At 44.1% G+C, this 20,533-nt stretch overlaps 2 protein-coding genes across 2 annotated transcripts in view; one reads left to right on the forward strand and one right to left on the reverse strand.

The window, feature by feature from the left end:
* Positions 1-812, forward strand: part of T265_08239 (hypothetical protein) — a gene marked incomplete at both ends in the record, with an annotated part of 114,875 nt that extends 114,063 nt beyond the window's left edge. Inside the window, one exon of the mRNA XM_009173986.1 lies at positions 322-812. Coding sequence (XP_009172250.1) covers positions 322-485 — 164 coding nt within the window. The remainder of the gene's footprint in view (positions 1-321) is intronic.
* A 216-nt stretch (positions 813-1,028) lies between these two features.
* T265_08240 (hypothetical protein) lies at positions 1,029-5,102 on the reverse strand (the record flags this gene model as incomplete). The annotated part of the gene is made up of 4 exons (XM_009173987.1): positions 1,029-1,471; positions 3,764-3,785; positions 4,545-4,744; positions 4,916-5,102. 4 exons carry the CDS (start codon positions 5,100-5,102, stop codon positions 1,029-1,031), a joined length of 852 nt encoding a protein of 283 aa, XP_009172251.1.
* Positions 5,103-20,533: the final 15,431 nt, after the last annotated feature.

Consider the following 20,533-nt stretch of genomic DNA (forward strand, 5'->3'; position numbering starts at 1 on the left):
CATCCGCGGCGGGTCAGCTGGTCACATTCAGTAGGTCAACCTGATGTGCTTCGTATATCCCCTTCTCACTTAGATATATGTGGGTTGGAAACCGGTTAGAGGTGACTCAGTCGCCCAACTGATAGCGGTGCTGTATCCAGATCCGATTAGGTATGTTTAGCCACCCCCCAAAGGCTGGAACCACCGTGTCTTCATGCGCAGTTCATAGCTGATTGGCTTGCTCAGTCTTTCCTTATATAACTAGTCACTATCTTATGTGTCTTTTATCGATGTTGTTGACGGACGAGCCGATGTATACCTTCTCTCCATTTCACGCGGCAGGGCTCTTCCAAGGCTCTGCAACCATCCCGGGCTTCCAATCATTTATATGTCGTCTTCCCTGTGCCGTTTGCGACCATTCTTCCCGTACAATGACAATGTCACCCAGCAACAAACAGTTTGTACTTCTTTCTCCCTTCGGTCTATTTTTTATACTTGTACCCTAGCTTTTTCTATTGTATGGGTGCGTGCCTGATTCTACTTGCGACGCTATCAATAGGTTACAACAATACGTTCCCGCTTTTTGCCCTCCCTCTCTACCGTAATTTTGACGAATTCCAGTTCAAATTCCGGGTACAGAGCAGCTGGAAGTATGCGGCATGAATCCTAGTTGGATGTCCCATGTTCTTGCTTTTTTTACTTCCGTTTTCCTCCGAGTTTGAGACTATCCACGATTATTAATGGTGTTATTGTGCTGCCTACCTGCACTGCTCACCATTTGTTCTCTTTTTGCGAGTATTGCCACCTATCGAAAAAATGCGTTTCTATTCACCTCATATTGTTTTGGTTCTTACTTACCCAGCTGAGTTGGGGAAACGCTGCGCGCAGCCAGATTAGCAGCCACTTTAGGTTACTCGTATTATACGAGTAGTATATTTTTAAAACGAAAACGTTCCGAATGGTGAAATGCACATTTCCCAACATGCCCCAACCCGGCACTCAGTGACGTGCAATCGTCGCCTGAATGACGCTGTGCAGTGTAACCGAGGTTATTTTTTTGGATCAGTCATCAGGCTTTCCGGGGTTTCTAACCGCTGACTGCTGCTTTGCCGAACACACTGTTTCTCTGTCGCTCGAGACGGGCAAACACAAAAAGGCAAGGACTTATTTACAATGGCATGCAAACTAGAGAGGAACGCAGAACAATGACCGGATCCAAGCGCATTCAGAAGTCTAATAACGAAAACCTGGTTGTGATGAAATGCATTCCAACGATAGGGGGCGAGATGGCCCAAGTGGTTGGAGCGCAAATTTACTGGCCGAAAGGTCCGTGGTTCGAAACCGACCTCTGCCTCTCGACTCCCCCTGTGTCTAGGCTTGGGCAACCTGGCAGTATCCCAGCCCTCGTGCTTGCTTCGGGTTGCATGGCAGTTAGGCACCGAAAGGGTACTACAGCTGATAAAATTTACCCCATCATGAAGTAGTTCGACCTCTGTAAAATTGCGTTATCTTGGTGGCCCCATGGTGAGCGGTCACGATAAATGCAAAATAGTCTTTGTTAACAAATGTTCTAGATGCCATGAATACTTCAACTGACCACATTACCGAATAATTGCAGTCAGAATGGTCAACTTTGACCTTCATTATCAACCAAAATCCAGACAACTAAGCAACTTTTCAATTCACGTACTTCCGAATTATGTTTATCAAGCGCAACATGCAACTTCTAATGTTGATGAAATCCTTTCGATCGATCACGACCGCTTTCGCTTTGCACGGATCTCATCAGGCAGGCGCGATTCGCGCGAGTTTTCGTTGACCCAAATCGGACAGATTCCAATAAATACTCCCACTTGCACACGGATTCAGTTTTGACAGGAGACTCAGTTGAATCTCTCGTTTGGGGGGGTCCGCTTCAAATCAGACGGAGATGAGTCTGCTATTAAAACCAGATTATTGTTCAACTAAGTACTTCTGTAGCGCAAGTTCTATTGCGTACGCTGTCCAAGTGCGAGTGAATCACACTGCCAACCCATTGAGTGTTCAACCGACTAGCAGGGATATCGCGGGTACGAGACACCGATTTTCATGAGAAGTACACTGCTGGTGACCTTGTATAAGGATGCAACAGTTTCTCGGCTTTCCGGTATAGACGGGACGAATGTCCCAAGTTTGGTCACCCTGCCAACAACTCACTTTCCCTTTATTTCCGTAAAATACGCAACACACTATAAAAAGGTCACTTCAGTATGACTTTGCGCAGTCCCGGCTTTTACTGGATGGGGCCACTGGCCAGTTTCTTACCCGTACTTAAAAACATCTATCTGATTAAGAGAGAGAGGACCACGACACAACATTCGTGTTTGGGATATTCCTACAGTCATGTGACTGACCACATTGTACACAAATCCGAACTTGGTTTTCAATCCCTTGATGCCTCAAAAATAGATCCCTCTATGGGGAGGTCACTGCCCCGAAGAGGGCACGATGGCATTTATTCCATCATCTACGGCAGGCGCCGACCAGTGGGAACACGGCTGTATGGACTAAAACACCTGAATTGTGGTAACCACACGGACACGTATTTGGGAACAAGTCTGCAGTAACCGAAATGCAGGTGTCCCGCATGATAATTCAGTCGCAACTGTGTCTTGAATTAGCGCGCATTCTGGTGAAAACAAGACGGGATGCAAGTTGATTAGAAATGTTCTCGATAGAAAACAACCGTACAGAACGTCAACAGCGTGAGGAAAGTTGTTACAATGGGATCCTGAATAAGTTTGAACCCAAAACAATTCAAGATGATAATGATCTCGTTCAGCTGTAGCACCTTTCCTGTTCCTAACTGCCATACTACATGAAGGAGGGCTGAGATACTGTCAGATGCCCAAGTCTAGACAGAAGTAGTCGATATGCCGAGGTTGGATTCGAATCCCTGACCTTCCGGTTAGCACTTTCGCGCCCTAATTCCGTTTGTGATTTGATGTCTTTCTGAAAGAGTTTTATTGGCTTTTACCAGGTGTTTGTGTACAGTAAAGGTTACGTTTATTAAGGACCGTTTGTTTCATGTGTTGTCGATATGCAACGCGCTTTTACTGCTCTAGTTTCAACATATCATTGTAAAATCAATAAACTTTGAGGTATGGTACTCGCCCATTTGGTAGACAGTATATTCGCCCCTCCAATTAGGACCACTCAAGTCGTCTCCCGTGAATATCCTCTGTTTGGACACGTGTATCCATATGCCAAGACTTCACCTGGTGACGAGATGGCTCAGTGATTGGAGCGCGGATTTACCGACGGGAAGTTCTGTGATTCGAACCCGACCTCTGCCTCTCGACTTCACCTCTGTCTAGGCATGAGAAACTTGGTAGTACCACAGCCCTCGTGCTTCCTCCAGGTGGCATGGCTGCTAGGTACCGAGAAGGTGCTATAGCTGAACGATTATTTCCTCGCCTGTGCCTCCAGAAGTCTACTCTACTCCTGACTGTCTGTATAATCAGGTTTGGAAAACCCGTGCAAGGTGGTATAAGCTTAATCATCATAAACAATTGTACTTCAAAGATACTTCAGTTTCACTGAGGGCGGCATCATCTAACATCGAAATGAGAAAGCAGTCGTTTTGTTTTTCGTAAATGCGTGGAAGCTCGCCTTCAATCGGCGTGGATACCATTCCCCCACAAGTGACGCAGTACAAACAGCAAAGTTGACCGGCATCGTAGTAGCCTGAAAGGGACGAGTTGTCCAACGAACCGGGTGCAGCATTCCTGGAGCCCTGTCTTACTTTTGATCTGGGCCCGAGGTTCCTGAGATCGAAGACGTTGGAAGAAACAGGGCAGGCTGCGTTAGCATGAAACAGTGAACTATTATATCATGGTAGCTGAAAGTACAGACCAACGATTTAGCGTTTTTTACAATTTGTCGGTTACTAAAACCGGTTATTTCCGCGGATCAGTAGCATCGCCTGGCACTGCCTGATCACAAGACAGTAGATCGGACTGCTGACAAATGTCCACGGTGCTGTGGTTCGCAAAACAGCCTTGAATACCTATAATTACCTTCATCTTGGCTGTCGGTGTCGTTCAGACAACGCGTTATCAGCAAAAAAGGGATCCACAACTTTTTTCTATTCAATTGTGATGTATCCCTTTAAGGAATGAAACGTTCGTTTATGAAGTGTTCTGAGGTGGACTGTCCAAGATGGTCCCCAAAATCGAAACCTTCGGGTGGTGAAAACGTTTTTTCATGGAAATCGCTTCTTATTCGTTTGTTTGTTTGCTTGTTTCACCTCAAGACAGTTGTCCACTGATACAAACGAAACTGTCGGCTATCGATTCCATTGAGAGCTGCGTTTATTTGATCAGAATGAGCAAAACAATCGGGATGATCACTAGATTGTCCTGTTGTAGCCGAGCAATCTGGTTAGTGGCTACCAAACCCACTATTTTCTTAGTCTTTTTTTATCGCTTGAGGGTATGCTATTTTGTTTTTCGTTGTTCCACGCGGACAAACAAAGCGATCCATTCGTTTGCAATGAGCTAGTAAACGAACTGTTTTGTCCCCACCTGCTCCTCTCCTTGCTCTGCGTTGTTTTCATCATCATCACCGTCAGCACCATCGTCGTCATCATCATCGTCATCTGTTGTGTTGTGCGGTGGCCGAGCTATTGGGTTACGCCTGCACTGAGCCTGCCAGACTACGCGATAGGGAGAAGACAGAGAACTGCGGACACAGCTGTATTGCCGGGACAAAACGTACAGAGCGTCTGCGTAAATATATATAGGATGACTAATTGGCCAAATATGCTCGTTCACTTGTTCGCTCCGTACAGCCAATGGTAATGTTCCGGTCGTGAACATTCTCAGGCCCACTACGCTGGCCGTGTGTTGCTAAGCCGTTTGGTGGGAGCCGTGTTTCGTGGGCGCCGTCAACTCACCTACTTTCCGGACGTGTCGAAACGATGGTGACCTCGGGGATGCGTCACTATCTGCACATGTACTTTTTCTTCTGTCTGGGCGCGCCCTGACATCATCAACGTCATCATCATCATTATCATCATCATCAACAGCAATACAACAGCGAAACGGAAATGAAAGTGTGGGAACTTCTTCTGGAACAGTCATGTTTCCTGGGAGCGATCGAGTAGGTCTTCGCCGGCTCCATCCGGTATTTGGCCAAAAGTAAAAACCAAAAAGTTTAGCTAGAGAATGACTGTACGACTGTACCAATATGGTCGGCTCTTCATCATATCCAGTAGGTTCGTGGTCTACAGACGTTCTCAATCAGGATAGCTTTAACAACCCAACAATGTTTAGTTTGAATGCAAGTACCTTCAATTTGTGTTGCCGTATCACGCCACAAACTTTCCACCAACAAAGGTCTGAACTGAGAACCAGCGCCTTTGCTGACACATGCTGACTGTCTGCGCACCGTATCCTGAGATGTTTTATCAGCAGCTCCTATTCCTTACGAACTCCTCGTTTGTTGCGGAACCGCTTGCCGCCGCAGTGGTATGGAGGCAACAGTGATCCAGTATTTAGAGACGTTTGATTTTGTAGTCAAAACCGAGTATGAAAAGCATGAGTTCGCAACGTCTGTAACTTAACCAAACCCTTTTGCAAAAATTAAAGCATCCTAAGCTTTCGTTGGTTGTTGATTTGTTGGCCCAAACTGGAAACTCACGAACGGTTCGCGACAAAACGAGGAGTCAGCGCGCAGTGGTCGAGGTTCTGACATTTCATTGCTCAGTGGATGAAACGACAGGTCTCGAGTTCCCCTCAACTAGGGTAATTTCAGTTGTAGCACTCTTTCGGTGCCTAGCTACCATGCCACCTGAAGGTTGCACGTGGGCTGAGATACTTTCAGTTTGCCCAAGCCTACGCAGGTACCGTCGAGATGCAGAGGTTGGGTTCGAACCATGAACCTTCTGATCAGCAAGCAAGCGCTATCTCCAGCCCCTTAATTGAGATTGTAAGTTTGCGTGGATATATTGGTGAGTTTCATCTTTCCTGTATCATTCAACGTGGAAAGAGTTCATGACAGATCCCTAACAGACATCCAACTGTTTGCAAGTGCGTGTAGTATTCCTTCTTTTTGCTCAAAAACACACTTTAACACCTCGTTACCAAGAATTTATCTATAAATCATTGGGTGTAACTCGCCCATACATTCCACATGATTCTTGACCCTTAGAGGTAGAACCAGCGGGGTGCCAGTTGATCATGTTCTCCCATTGGATGAGTCTTCTCGCTATCACTGAACACATGACATCGATTATATGTATGCTGTGTTGTGGACCACAGTCTCCTTAGCGCCTTCTTATTGTCGTGAACCCCGGTCTGGATAGCCCATCAAGAGCTTGGTGCGCTTAGTCAAACCTGAAAAGTCAATGAACGTGCGTACCGACTGATCTATTGATCACTATCGCGTACAAGCGGGTCAACAAACAGTGATACTAAGAATACAACTCATCGGTCAAGGACGAGTGAAGAACAACCAATGAAATCTGTTCCAACGGAAAGCGGTTATTCCATTGGCTGTTATGTGGTCTCGTTACGTTCGGGGTTGGTTCTCCTAATAATCTGGATAAGCTGGGTGGCCCTGTGGGGAGTAACTTCCGTTGCCCTCGGAATAGGTGTTTGAGTTAAATCAACCTTCCATATTGGCCTGCTTTCTGCTATTCGTATAAATGTTGTTTAATTTGTGAATCCGCTCAAAAACTGAGTGGTGCTACATGACAGTAATGATTATATGAGCGTCACATAAGCCCAATTAGTCTGTACTAGTTCAACATTCTGGGTTGACATCGGGGGATGACGCTGTGTAAATACTAACTAAAGGCTTTTGTAGTAAAATATGCCTTACTTGAGGTCGTATCTGGCTTAGCACTTCAGGTGAACAGAAGCAAACCTTCGCTGCGGAGTTGTTTCTCACAAAAAACCGACTGAGTAACTACAGACTATTGGACAGAAAGGCGAACCTCTCATATGCACTTCGTTTTCAAAAACTGACTTTCCTGCATATTCATTGACTGCCAAGCAAATTTAAACGAATGCTACAAAGCAATTCCACAAATTCCACTTTCCATTAGATGAGGTCGGAGTTACGAGAAACCACATACTACTCGCATGCCTCATCAGTAGTATCCGCCGCTACACAGGTGATAGCTGCAAATGTTTATTCCGAATCCAGCAGGTGGTAGCCATTCGGTGGCTGAAGAATGACAACAACTCGTAGCGGCGTTAGGAGGGACGTTTTTTAAAAGAAATAAAGCCTAAACGGTATAATTACATGGCGCACACGATACCAGCTAACATGATGGTACCATCAGCACTGCAAAAATTATCCTAGGTGTGACCGGAAGCGCATGAATGACGCTTTTGGAATGATATCACATGATTTATTTTGAACGTTCGACCGTGGTGACACCGGTGAAGCGTTTGAATTCCACCGTTCAACTGAGTTGTCTAGACTGTGTGGACGCGAGGAGAGGCTCCATCCAGAAGGAGGCTCAGCTGACTTCCCACATGTCAGGAAAAAGTCTGAAGCGATGCGCATTGCTGCTCCGCTACAAAAACCCATCACTTTGTAAATTACGTTCGTGAATGGACTCACCAGAAGCAAATATTTGTTTACCCCGAGGATTATTTGATCGTGTTCTAGAGTAGTCGAAATGACCAATTAATTTTAGCAAAGTTTTAATCCTGGAGATCAAATTAATTCGTACTGAAAGTCTTGGAGCACCGTATAACTGTTTAAGCTCTGTTGGGAACCCTCAGTTCAGTAAACCTCACTCGTCATTCAGGGACGGGGGGCTCTGGTCCGTGCTCTTCCTGTTAGCCACTGAATACAATCGAATTCGACCAGGGGTGGTTGATCAGCAGCGTGCTTAAACACCACCCAGACAGCATCTAGCGCCAACAGCTAGTCCGTTCACATCACGTGATCCCGTACTGACCTGCTCCTTTTCAGGTTGAAGGCCTGCTCTTTTCTGGGAAGAATATGCGTAATCTGTGAGGGCGAGGAGAGAATGACGTTCTTAAAAATGCAACGAGGATGTACTTTACCAGCACCAAAGGCTGATCAAACAGGAGTGACTCCGTAGAATGTTGAGGTTAAACAACAGAATACTATACCTTGTTGGCCAAAAGTGGCTCACCTCATTGTGTGACTGACCTGAGACAGATCTTGTCCCGTAAGAGAACCCCCAAAGAGAAGCCACTGCCCAGGGGAGTGCATAATAAATTTCATTGTTCTATCATCCCTGGGGGAAACTACCAAGATAAACGTGCTCAAGTCTTGATACAGACCCGAGACAAACATATTTAAGCCCCATGCTGAAAGGGAACATGATGAGTAAGGTTGATACAGCTGTAATTAGTTCCCAAACAGCCATTATTCGTAACCTGCAGATGTGCTTCAAGCAGCCACCTCATGTTATCTCATGAGGCACCGGCTACCGACTGTTTGGCGGTAAAATAGGGACGGCCAATCCTCAAAGGCAAGATATATGTCAGTTGAGTTACCTCTCTTCTGTCGTGGGCCAAATTCACCTAGGGCAGTACGGCTCTTGTTGCAAGAAATTTGCAACGTAGCACTTTGACTACTTAAATGTACGGCAGTAGCTGGATCTGAAAGATGATTTTTGGATGACCGGACAGGTCCGATGAGTCACACTGACAGACTGCTTATTCAAACAAACAGTATGATTAGGTCTGTAATTAATATCGGGAAACCAATTCCGCTTGGTTCCATGTTACTCATAATCTGACAGAAAACATTTCGGCATTCTGTCAAATCACTCTGAAAAGTGAGCAGTTTGTTTGCTTTCCAAATTATCTGTAACCTTTATAATTATGTTGGTTCTGCTACCTGAATCCTAAAGGATCCACTCCTAGTCAACAGAAAGAACCGATTTCCTCCCTTTGGCAGTTGGACCGATAACTCTCAGATTTTCATAAATTCTAAAAGCAAGGGGTCGTGATTTCACTGTCACAACAGCCTAAATCTGGTGTGACGAACCATCCTATCGCGGCTTCTTTTCAATACTGGTCTGGCTACGCGCCCATTTGATTGTTCCCCTTTGAATCTTACGACTTTCTGTTTGTCCCTGTTATTGTTTGTTGACTGCCACGTGTTGTAGACCTAAAGCCGGTGAACCTTGAATAGACTACTGAGGTACCGTCTGCTAAAAGAATAGGTATCCCTCACTTTGGTCTCAAATTTTTCGAGGCATCAGTCTTTATTCAACAACGGTCTGACAATGTGGTCTCCAGGAGTTAACCGCTCGAAAAAGCCTGTCACATAGCGTGCATTTTTTCTCTGCTATGCCTTGTGAACCTAACGGAAGTCTGTCGTGAACGAAACAAGTACAAGTGTAGGCTGATGATAAACGCACCTTTGGTTTTCGGATGCTTTGCTATTCAACGTTTTTTTAATCGAGGCTCGGAAAATCTGCCTCGTCTGAAGAAGCGAAGACCCGAGGGCACGAATCATGTAAACAATATTTTTTCATTGGTCTCATTTGACTGACGGGTTCGAAAAACTGAACCACCCTGTTTCCACTTATTTGAAGCGTATGCACTCCGAGAATCTAGCATTTTCGATCGAAATGCACGCCCGCTGCCTAGCTGTCAGGACCACCTTGCTAGTTGCATCCATTTTTTCCAGGGAAAAAACGACAGTTAACCCAATCGAAATTTGTTCGCAGTGAAATGGGATTTCCTAAGTATATCTAATCGAATATTTCGGTTCAAATCTATCGGACTCATACAATACCTGATTCAACAATTTTCAATAGAGATGTTGTCCTGTTAGTGAAGCTCATGTATGCTGAAAGGCCGAGTGCGCATCTGATGAAACTCAGAAACTTTCGCACACGTGACCGGCTAGTGGTTGACCACGAGCAGCGTGTGAGCAGTTCTCATTCAGACCGCCCCCAATCACGGTTACTGCATTACGTGATCACGTGTTGACTGGCTGCTCGAGTGATGACCTCTCAGATAGTAGTTCCATTCATGTTAATCACTCCTGTTCAGCAACCTTGTGAGTAGTTTCCTTGATGAAAATATACTGCGATATCTCGAATATTGTGCCAACTGAAACATGAAGTGGCTTGTGTGCAGCACATTCGGTTGTAGAATATCATAAGAGATTCAGTTGAGTCTCTCGTGAAAACCAAATTGATTTGCAGATGATCGTATTTCTCGAAAACAGTCCAATTTGGGTTCAAGTAGATCATAAAGGTTGATGGAACTCGGGGACTGGAAGGGCGAAATCGGTCGTGGGCTGTTGAGTAGTTTACCTTATGAAAGTACTTCTGAGGTACTTCCTGACTGATGTTTACCCAACGCTAACACACATTGGTTCGTGTAACAAAGACAACCCATTCAACGTTAACGGAAAAAGTCCCCAACTCGACAAAAAGATGAAAGATTTTGTGGGCCTCAATAAGTTCCACGTGATTCGTTTGGCAGAACAAGGAGACAAAAGGATCACATAAGGGGCTATCATACGTTAATGATGTTTTATAGCACCTCCAAGGAGTTTCATCCGTCAGCAGGTTGAAATCGTTCCAAAATCGTCTTGACCAAGGCAGGGACAAGCTCGTTCGTTTTCCTGGTCGGAGAATCTCATAAGATAGCATTAGGCGCCGAACTTGGAGATCATTTATGTCTGAGAGCATGAAAATGTGGTAACATGAATGGTTTGGCTGTTAGACAGACAGAGAGACGGATAGACAAATAAACAGACAGCCAGAGAGACAGACGCAGAGACAGATAGATAGATAGATAGATAGATAGATAAACAGATAGATAGATAGATAGATAGATAGATAGATAGATAGATAGATAGATAGATAGATAGATAGATAGATAGATAGATAGATAGATAGATAGATAGATAGATAGATAGATAGATAGATAGATAGATAGATAGATAGATAGATAGATAGATAGATAGATAGATAGATAGATAGATAGATAGATAGATAGATAGATAGATAGATAGATAGATAGATAGATAGATAGATAGATAGATAGATAGATAGATAGATAGATAGATAGATAGATAGATAGATAGATAGATAGATAGATAGATAGATAGATAGATAGATAGATAGATAGATAGATAGATAGATAGATAGATAGATAGATAGATAGATAGATAGATAGATAGATAGATAGATAGATAGATAGATAGATAGATAGATAGATAGATAGATAGATAGATAGATAGATAGATAGATAGATAGATAGATAGATAGATAGATAGATAGATAGATAGATAGATAGATAGATAGATAGATAGATAGATAGATAGATAGATAGATAGATAGATAGATAGATAGATAGATAGATAGATAGATAGATAGATAGATAGATAGATAGATAGATAGATAGATAGATAGATAGATAGATAGTAGATAGATAGATAGATAGATAGATAGATTGATAGATAGATAGATAGATAGATAGATGGATAGATAGGTAGATAGATAGTTAGATGGATTGATAGATGGATATTCCACTGTGTGTTATTATGCAGGCCGAATGATTTTTCATTAGGACATATAGGATTGACTGTCTTTTAATAATCCAACGCTTTAAACACTTCGGGCAATGTTTTTTAGTCGCAAGTTATCCCATTTCTATTATCACCCCACGAGCTTCAGTAGTGGACAATACTCACCATCAATGGGACACATAAACTGGAATTATTAGTAGCACTTAACAATCTCTGGTAACACCATGACACAATTTCCTTCTCGGTTGGCTACATAAATCCGCGTTTGTAAACCTTCAGCGATAATACAATAACCGTCAAAGATAGTGGCTATTATCATAAAGGAAACTACTCACAATGTTGCTGAAATCTCTTCGGCAGCCCACGATCGGTTTCGCCCTTTCACTTTGGGATCATCAGGTTGGCGAAGTCCCCGGGTTTCCGTCAACCTTATGTTATGGCTATTAAACTGACGAAGCTTTACATATAAGTAAAAGCGTTCTTGTCATTAAGGCCATATTCTTACTTACGGTGTTCACCAATATGGTAAAAAATTCAAAGAAACTACGAGAGGCAATCAGGAGTCTATAGTTAGTTGGTCTGACATCCCGAAGTGGGCCCAAAGAACCCCAGTGTGTTTATCTCCAAAAGAATAAACCTCTATGACTACAGTGAAATATCCTTGTCTGTTTTCTTGTTAGGTTAGCTGTATTGTCTTCAGACCACAGATACTGCGGCTCCAGTAAGATCGTTCTGGGTTTTCAGTCGAATTGCACCAATCTTTGAGGTCACAAAGAATCTTGACAGTTGTATGACCTAACTTGGGTTCGGTTTTCTGCATAGAAAATGTAAGCTCAAAACGTGAGTAATATACGAGGAGGCAGTCCAATGGCTGGTTAAATGGAGGTCACAAACTGGAGAGATGCGATTCGCCACCATGCGAACCAATCAGGGAAAAGCAGTCAAGGACGTTGTGTTGTGGACCAACTGGACGTAGAGCAAACGCAGTGTTTGGAATGCAGACCGAGCAAAGCGTGCGGACTAACCACTGGAGCCGTAACTAAGGTGAGCTCGGTGGAAAATGTTCCTCACATTGCGGTGGTTCGAGGAATTTGGGGAATGAGAGCACGGGCATATGAACAGGACAACATAAGTCAACAACTTTACGTCAACTTCAATGACACATCTTCCTCATGGATTTATTGAGACCAGAGAAGGGTATTTGTTGCTCCGAATTAGGCGTCGTGTCTAGGGATGCGTTCATTTTCTGTTTATCAGGAGCTGAATTACATCAGTTCCATTCTTGTAGTAACGGTATTTCTCTCAGCTTAGTTCTCGGTCTGAGCCTCCAAAGCTAGCGTTCACGTCAAAACAACCACCAAAGGTGCACAAGTTATGCTAACATCCAAAACGAAGTCAGGAACAGTTGTACAGCGCTTCGTATGTATAGCGTAGGTGGCTATAACTTTCTGGAATTTCTGACGCGTTCTGGATGCGCCATTGGCAACCGGCATTTGGCCAATACTGGGTCAGGATTGGCTGTTCGACCAATCAGATCGCAGGTCGATGCCGGACCGGCAAGCGACCCGAATTCTTGGCCAATCGTTCGGAACCGCGAATTTTCCTCAGACACATTCACCATGGAGCTGCTTCGTGACACACTCAGTTTTGCATCCGAATTCATTTAGGTTGGGACAAACTTTAGAAAAATGAGCATAAACCAGTATACTACCGGTTTATTGAGGACTCAACTGAATTCCACCGAAATGACTCATTTGCACACAAAAGCCGCCTCACATTTCAGTCGGTAAGCCATTCGAGATACTGTAGGATATTTTCTTCAAGCACACTACTCATAAGGTTGCTGAAATCATCCCGACAACCCGCATCCAGTTTTGTCCTTCTTGAGGCTCTTCGGATTAGTGCACTCCCGAGTTTTCTTGAGCTACATCTTGGTTTTTAAACCAATGGACTGATAAATCCAGGTAGGCTGAGGAACCGAGAAAATTGTACCTGTAAGGTGCAGGAGAATTCTTTCCCAGCATTTTTCTCATCACACTTCTTCTCTAGTTGCCACATAAATTATTCCCGCTCGGTAGATCTCGGGAGAATTGACTTTCCGTGTTTCCCCCCGGTCTCCAATTTGGTGAAAACTATTCACTGGACGTAAACAAACATGTGGGCGAATCTGCTGAGTAGAAACAAACAACTCTGATATTCCTCCAAATCAATCAACTCGTTGCCCACCCACCCCCAGAGGAAGCTTGTACGTATTGTTGACAAGATAAGTCAACCTAGGCCACGCACGCTTCATCAAACGGCGGTTCTACCGTTTTCCGTTCACGCTGTCCAGAAAGGCGTACTTTAAGGGTACGCAACCTACGGGAAGAAACAAGCTGTGCTAAGGCTCATCGGGGAAGTTGGGAACATATGCTCAGAATGCACAGACCTGTCAATCTACCATCAAGGAAATCAAGAAATTCTTCATCATGAAGGCGGGGTGAAACGCGGTTTATTCAAATGTGCGGCATCGATAAAAATTCCTTTTTCCCGGCAGATTTAGGAGGAATACGTAAACGGATCGGATGTCAATCTAGATTTTGAAAAAAGGGACTGACAAGCTGACAACTAATCGGGAGATTATTGTGAGAGTGATGTCGATCAATACGTGACAAACTGATCATTTTTCTTGTGTGCTTACAAAGCTGGGTACATTCGAGAACTATCGTTTGGTCGATGCACAGAAGGAACTGAGGATAGCTCACTGGTTCAGGGGCGAACTTGCTGACCGGAAGGTCCATGGTTCGAACGTAACCTTGACCGACGCCTGGGCAACCTCGTGGTATCGCTGTCCTCGTGCATCCTTCGAAAGGCATGGCAGCTGGGTACCGAGGGCGAACTTGCTGACCGGACGGTTCATGGTTCGAAAGTAACCTGACCATCTTGACTGACACCTGGGCAACCTCGCGGTACCGCTGTCCTCGTGCTTCCTTCGAAAGGCATGGCAGCTGGGTACCGAAAGTGTCCAACCTTCATAGAGTAGTTGAAAGTCCCACTACTGAGTTTTTAGTCAGTTCTGTACTCGACTGGTAATGAATAATTCAAGCGTGTTATTCATACTGTACCTTGAGTATCTTGATGGCGATTTGAATACATCTGACTTTGTGTGTCACACTTTCTCTAGTCGAATTTCTGGATGCCGTCGGCGACTCAGAATTCCCCGAAATTCGAGAAAATAGGGAAAAATTTTGTGACTCTGGTCACTGAGTTGTACTTTATTCATCGTCCCAGTCCTTATCGATTGTCATAAAGGTGTGAATAGGGTCGAATGGAACTTTTCGCCAGCGGGCCAATCATGAAACGGTCGCGCCAACTATGGGGTTGGTTGGAGCGAAATGTACCGAAGGGAATCGGGATAGAGCAATGTTTCCAACCACAGTTTTTTTAGTCCGTCAAGTCAAGGAATGGAACCACAGCACTAACGCAGATTGGTCACATCATGGCAGAAGAAAACGTTCACAGAAGACACTTTTCGATTGGTCCATCAAGATGCCCAATTTTCCATCGATTAACAGAATTTAAAAAGGTCATCGGTTTGAATGCTGCGCATCACAGTATTGAAAGACTCATGACATGCGGCGAAAATATTTTCACGTTCCTTTCAAACCTCTTGTTCTACTTGACGTGCGCCAAGTTCCGTAGTCGGATACCACACGTTCCACGGGAACCATTCCTGGTTTTCGCAAGTATTCCTCTCCCGGTGGTCTGAGATGAGTGATTTTCGTTCAAGGGGCGAAACTTCGCCCTAGAAATTGAAGTCCAAATTCGCAAGAGTCGTTTCCTGATTAGTCAAGAGTTGTAACATTGATGGTTTTGATTCTAAGCCAGTTCCATGGTATTTGTTCACCTGTTCTTCTCAGAAGCTTTGTAAATCTCTTTGCTGGGAGTGATCGTGTGGGGACATCATAACTACCACTATACGACTCCGACCACCAACTCGGTGGTCAGCCGGAGAGAAGTCAGTTGTGGATGTTGTGAGGAGGTATAAGCCACAACTTTGTCTTTTCCGTTATCGAAGAGAGTGTTTGTGTGTGGAAGAATGTATGACACTGCGAGTTGCTACTCAGTAGTATCATTTCGCTGAGTTTTTATGAGCACAAAGCACCCCAAACAAGCATTTGTCAAAATGATGCACATGGTCCATCGGTTTGAACGTTCTTCTGGACGTTTTAGAGGGATACAGCTCTGTCATTGATTTCGATGGGCGGAATATTCAGTCTAACAGACTTTGAGTGTGTGTGTGCATTCAGAACTTTTGACGCAACTCTTCATATTTGTAATGAGCGATGCTTTCTTATACCTGCGGCACTCACTCCTTAATTGAACTGAGTGTGTGTGTGTGTGCATTCAGAACGTTTGCCGCAACTCTTCATATTTGTAATGAGCGATACTTTATTATACCTGCGGCACTCACTCCTTAATTGAAAATGAGCAGGTTAGCAATACTGACTAGTCACTGACACATCGACGAGTACCCCCATTCACTGCAATCGGTAGACAAGCTAGTGGGGTACTTTATCACGTGAATGTGAATGTACCGCCTCACATTGTGCAGTTCAATCTGGTAAAAGTTGGGTTCTTTTCATCTCATAGACTGGATCTCTACCCGTCTAAAAACCCATGAATCATGCCAACACACAGCGACTGTACCATTGTGACAAAAAAACCGGGTTACTGCCTACTCCCCTGTACGAATGCAAACAGACTCTGTAATGCAGTACTCATAAGGCTGCTGAAAACTCCTCGATAGCCCACGACCGATTTCGCCCTTCCACTTCGAGCTCATCAAGTAGGCCCGATACCCGAGTTTCCGTCAACTTGAAACCAAATTGCACGGAATCAGCGAATATACACTCATTTGCATTACAAATATATTATGGTATCGCGATATCTCGAATATCGTAGCGACTGAAACATGAGGCGACCTGGTGCAGCACATTCAGTTGCCTGAGAACATCATAAACGAGAGATTCAGCTGGGTTCCAGGTGAGTCCCTCAAAAGACCAAATTAGTTTGCAAATGAGTTTATATTCGCAAAGATACTCTATATCCTGAATTCATTCAATTACAGCGGATAGATTTAAAGTGCTTTGGGGCAAAAAGCCTGGAAAAATGATCCAGCACGTTCTAGACTAGACGCCATCATAGTGTGTAAGTTTGTCGGTGTGTGTACGTTTGAGACTATCATAGTTTCTCAGAACACACGCCAGACCACAAACTATTTTCCACTTCGTTTGCGCTACACGTTTGATAATGTGTCTGTTTCATGTGAACTGGTCTCTGGTGTGGAAACTGTCCATTACGGTCGCCCATAGCTCTGGAAATAACGGATTACTGTTCATTCTAGTACAGGAACACCGGGTGAAAACGAATCTATCGGACACTTGTTATTGAATAATATCACTTGAATATCAGAAAGTATGAAACAGCACTATTCCCATCTGCAGAAAGTGCTATTCGTTAAAGGTTAAAGAAACCGAACTCAGGACTACGGGGATACAAACCCCAGTGCGTCGTGTGTTGTTCGATCGGCAGAACCGACCTAGATATGGGACAAAGTTGAATGGCCGCCTCCGTGTGCATCTGTTACTGGTTGTACAAGCTCCGAATAGATGGTAAAGTACACCATCCACCCTACCTAAGTATTCAGCTGCCTCCAGTGGCAATCGTTGTGGTTTAAACAAAACAGGCTCTTGAAGAAACAACAACTTTCCCTTTCTGTGTTTTCTCGTGCATAACCCATTTTAGAAACTCTCATAAAGTGTCACAAACACCACCCCACTGAAATTTCAGTGACTGATGAAAAATTGGAACTACTGGGGAAGAATTACGTATTCTTTTGGTATGTGCTTCTTTCCAGCGAATGCGGAAAAAAACTTTCGTTTGGGGCACTTGCGAACCATTGTGTTTGCCCACAAAAGACTGCTACACTTTGAACTTCTTGGTGCGCCAGCACGTCCCGCTGAAGCCTTGAAAATATCGATGTTTTCGAATGACCAATCCAGATGTGCGCTTGCACATGTAGCTTCTCGCGAACCTATTACCGATGACTCATCTGGGTGGGCCATGGCATATTGATTGATCGATTGACATTTACTTTTCAAAGAAGGGACAGGACAAACGTCAGTCGGCTGGCCGTTCAAGGATCGATCTGTGAGTTGTAATCACGCTTTAGCGGAGCTCACTAATCATCCCAACCCGGTAGCTGGTTCCTCCGGAGCCGGTTTGGAACTACCGCATGTGAGGCTGAAACCACCGTACGCAGCACACAATCTACCGATTGCGGTGTAAGCTAGCGCGCGTTCAAAGCTGTCATAAAAGGTTACGAAGGCTTAACGGAAATATCATGCTCCTCGGAATAGTTTAGCGGCATTAAACCAGATATATCGTCCATCCGTTAAGTCTTGAAATTCTTGCTTAAAATCCCATCTTGCCGAAAGCAACCGATAAAAGTTAAAACTATGTGGATCATCTGATGAATGAATTTGTCATTCAACTGGCCGGTCACGTGATGTGACATATGAAAACGTTCTTGTGCAGATTAGTTTTCTGCGTCGCAGCAAAGATTTCTTTTGAATAAAAAAGCAGTAAAACCAGCAATTATGGTGCGCAGTTAAATTAACGGCGATAAAATGCGATATTTCATCAGTTTTATGACAACCAATTTCTTCCATCTGATAAAATTACTCTTTCATTAAAATCTGATGAAAAGAAATCATTCAGCACGATGGTATTGTTAATGATTCATTACCGGAAAGAAACGCTTTGTGTTTTTTGATCTAGCAAAAGAGGATTTTGAATTGCTTGACAAGAAAAGTCAGTCAGATGAAATGATTCAAGAGTATACCTTCTGTACTAGTCAGAGAAAGTGTCGTGAAACTGCGTTGCTCCATGTGTGCTCCCAAATGCCAGAATTCCAGCTTGCTTGGTTTCTTGTTGACGCAATGTCAGTTAATTCTCACATAACCTCTCACGTGCTTCGGAGGCAACTTGATACCGAAATATCGCTGATTAGGAAGAAAATTCAGCAGTAAAAATATTCCAGTCAATGCATCTAAAATCCAACTGAAGATTTTTTTAATTTTTTTCAAATGGTTCACTAACTCGTATCATCCTCATCGTCATCGTCATCATCATCATCATTTGCGGAACTCCACCCATGGATGTGAGAGCATATAACGCAGTGTTTTTGGCCGCTTCTGATGAGGAAAACGACAAGTTTCAATTTACAGCTAGCTGGTTATTCAAGGATATCCAGCTAATTGCAGATACCGTTGTAGACTCACAGTCATTGGTGAAAGTTCGATTGTTGAAAACAGTAACGTCGATGAGTGAACATATCAGAGTTGAGCGACATTTTGCTGAAGAATTTTTGACAGTTTTATTATTCAGTGTATATTCGTTTAGTTGAGACACCAATAACGTCCTTAATTTCACTGGAACGGATCTACTGAACAGCTGATCCATTTGATGTTCAAAATCATTGGCAGACCAGAGGGGTTTGAAATCGATGTTCAAAGGATTCAGGTAACCCAGTCGTGAGTGTTGTACCGTACATTCAAGTGTCACCCCGTCATTGCCCGTTCCGCTCGGGTAGCTTGGAATTCGCGCCAGTTATACATTTTTAAGGCGCCTTACCTCCCTTTTGTCCAGTCGTGAAACAGCTGATCGATTTCCAGACAGTACCAAGTGGTTCCCCGACGACCTCCCCACCCAACAACAGGTCCATGTGCCCGAAGGTCTATTCTCAGTGCTTGATCCTGTCCAGTTTGGAAAATAACTTACAAGGAGATATCATCAATTGCACGTTTGTCAAGCTTGGTGAACATATAAACAGCCATCCAATTTCTCTCCGACTGCAGACGATATACTCCCAGAACACGCAGGTGACACACTACTAGTTAGGTTGCTGAAAACTCACCGACATCCCATGACGGACTCACCAGGTAGGTGCAGTCCCAGAGTTTCCGTCAACTCTATGTTCTACTTGAATTCAAATTGCACAAAATTTGATTCCTATACTATCGCCCGCCTCGAACTCGGTGACCTTCTTTTCCATGAGAATCCACTCGCGAAACGATGCTCTAATTCGAGCTGCGCCGAAGTCATCCGTGTTCAGTTTCAGCGCCTGACAACCCAAGGAGGTTTTGCCCGGTTAGACAGTACGCCCTACACAGCATACAAATCCAGATAGACGACGCTCCCATCACGCCTGACTTCCGAACGAACAGATTACACACAGTGCAAGCAAGTCATTGTGGCAATTAACAAACAGATGCAACGAACCGTTGATCTGAGGGCCAGGCGATCGCGTTTTGAGTGCACGCATTGCATCGACTGGGCAAGTGAAACGAGACCAGCAGATTCCCAGTAAACCGGCGTTCCACCGAACAGGTTCCCAAATCTTTGTAATGTACTACTCATAAGGTTGCTGAAAATCCGTCGACAGCAACCTTATGAGTAGTATATTACAAAGATATACATGTATCGCGATATTTCAAATATCGTAGCGACTGAAACATGAGGCGGCCTGTTGCAGCACATTCAGTTGCCTGAGAACATCACAAACTAGAGATTCAGCTGGGTTCCAGGTGAGTCTCTCGAAAAACCAAATTAGTTTGCAAATGAGTGTATATTCGCTAATTAGGTGCTCAAATCCTTCATTCTACAAATTGGGAGAGTAGACAACCACCAATGAGATTCCCGATGGGTGAAGTCGTGACTGTGCATGGTTGACGAAGTCGGTGTTTGCGATCTGTAGTGATCTATTCCCACAGATGCAACTAATCAAAAAGTGACATAGCAGATTGGTATGTCCTTGACGCCACAAGACGAGGAGGTCATGACAGTCGAGAATTTCTGCCAACTAATCTTGTTGCCCAACGGCGAACAGCTTCGTGTACACTCACGCGATATGTGCAGCGTGCCATGATGGTTGACTGGTCGACATTCGCCCAAATTTCATGCCTGGCTAGTGAGATCAATCTGT

The sequence above is a fragment of the Opisthorchis viverrini genome, assembly GCF_000715545.1.
Source record: "Opisthorchis viverrini unplaced genomic scaffold opera_v5_205, whole genome shotgun sequence".
In the NCBI taxonomy this organism is placed as follows: Eukaryota; Metazoa; Platyhelminthes; class Trematoda; order Opisthorchiida; family Opisthorchiidae; genus Opisthorchis; species Opisthorchis viverrini.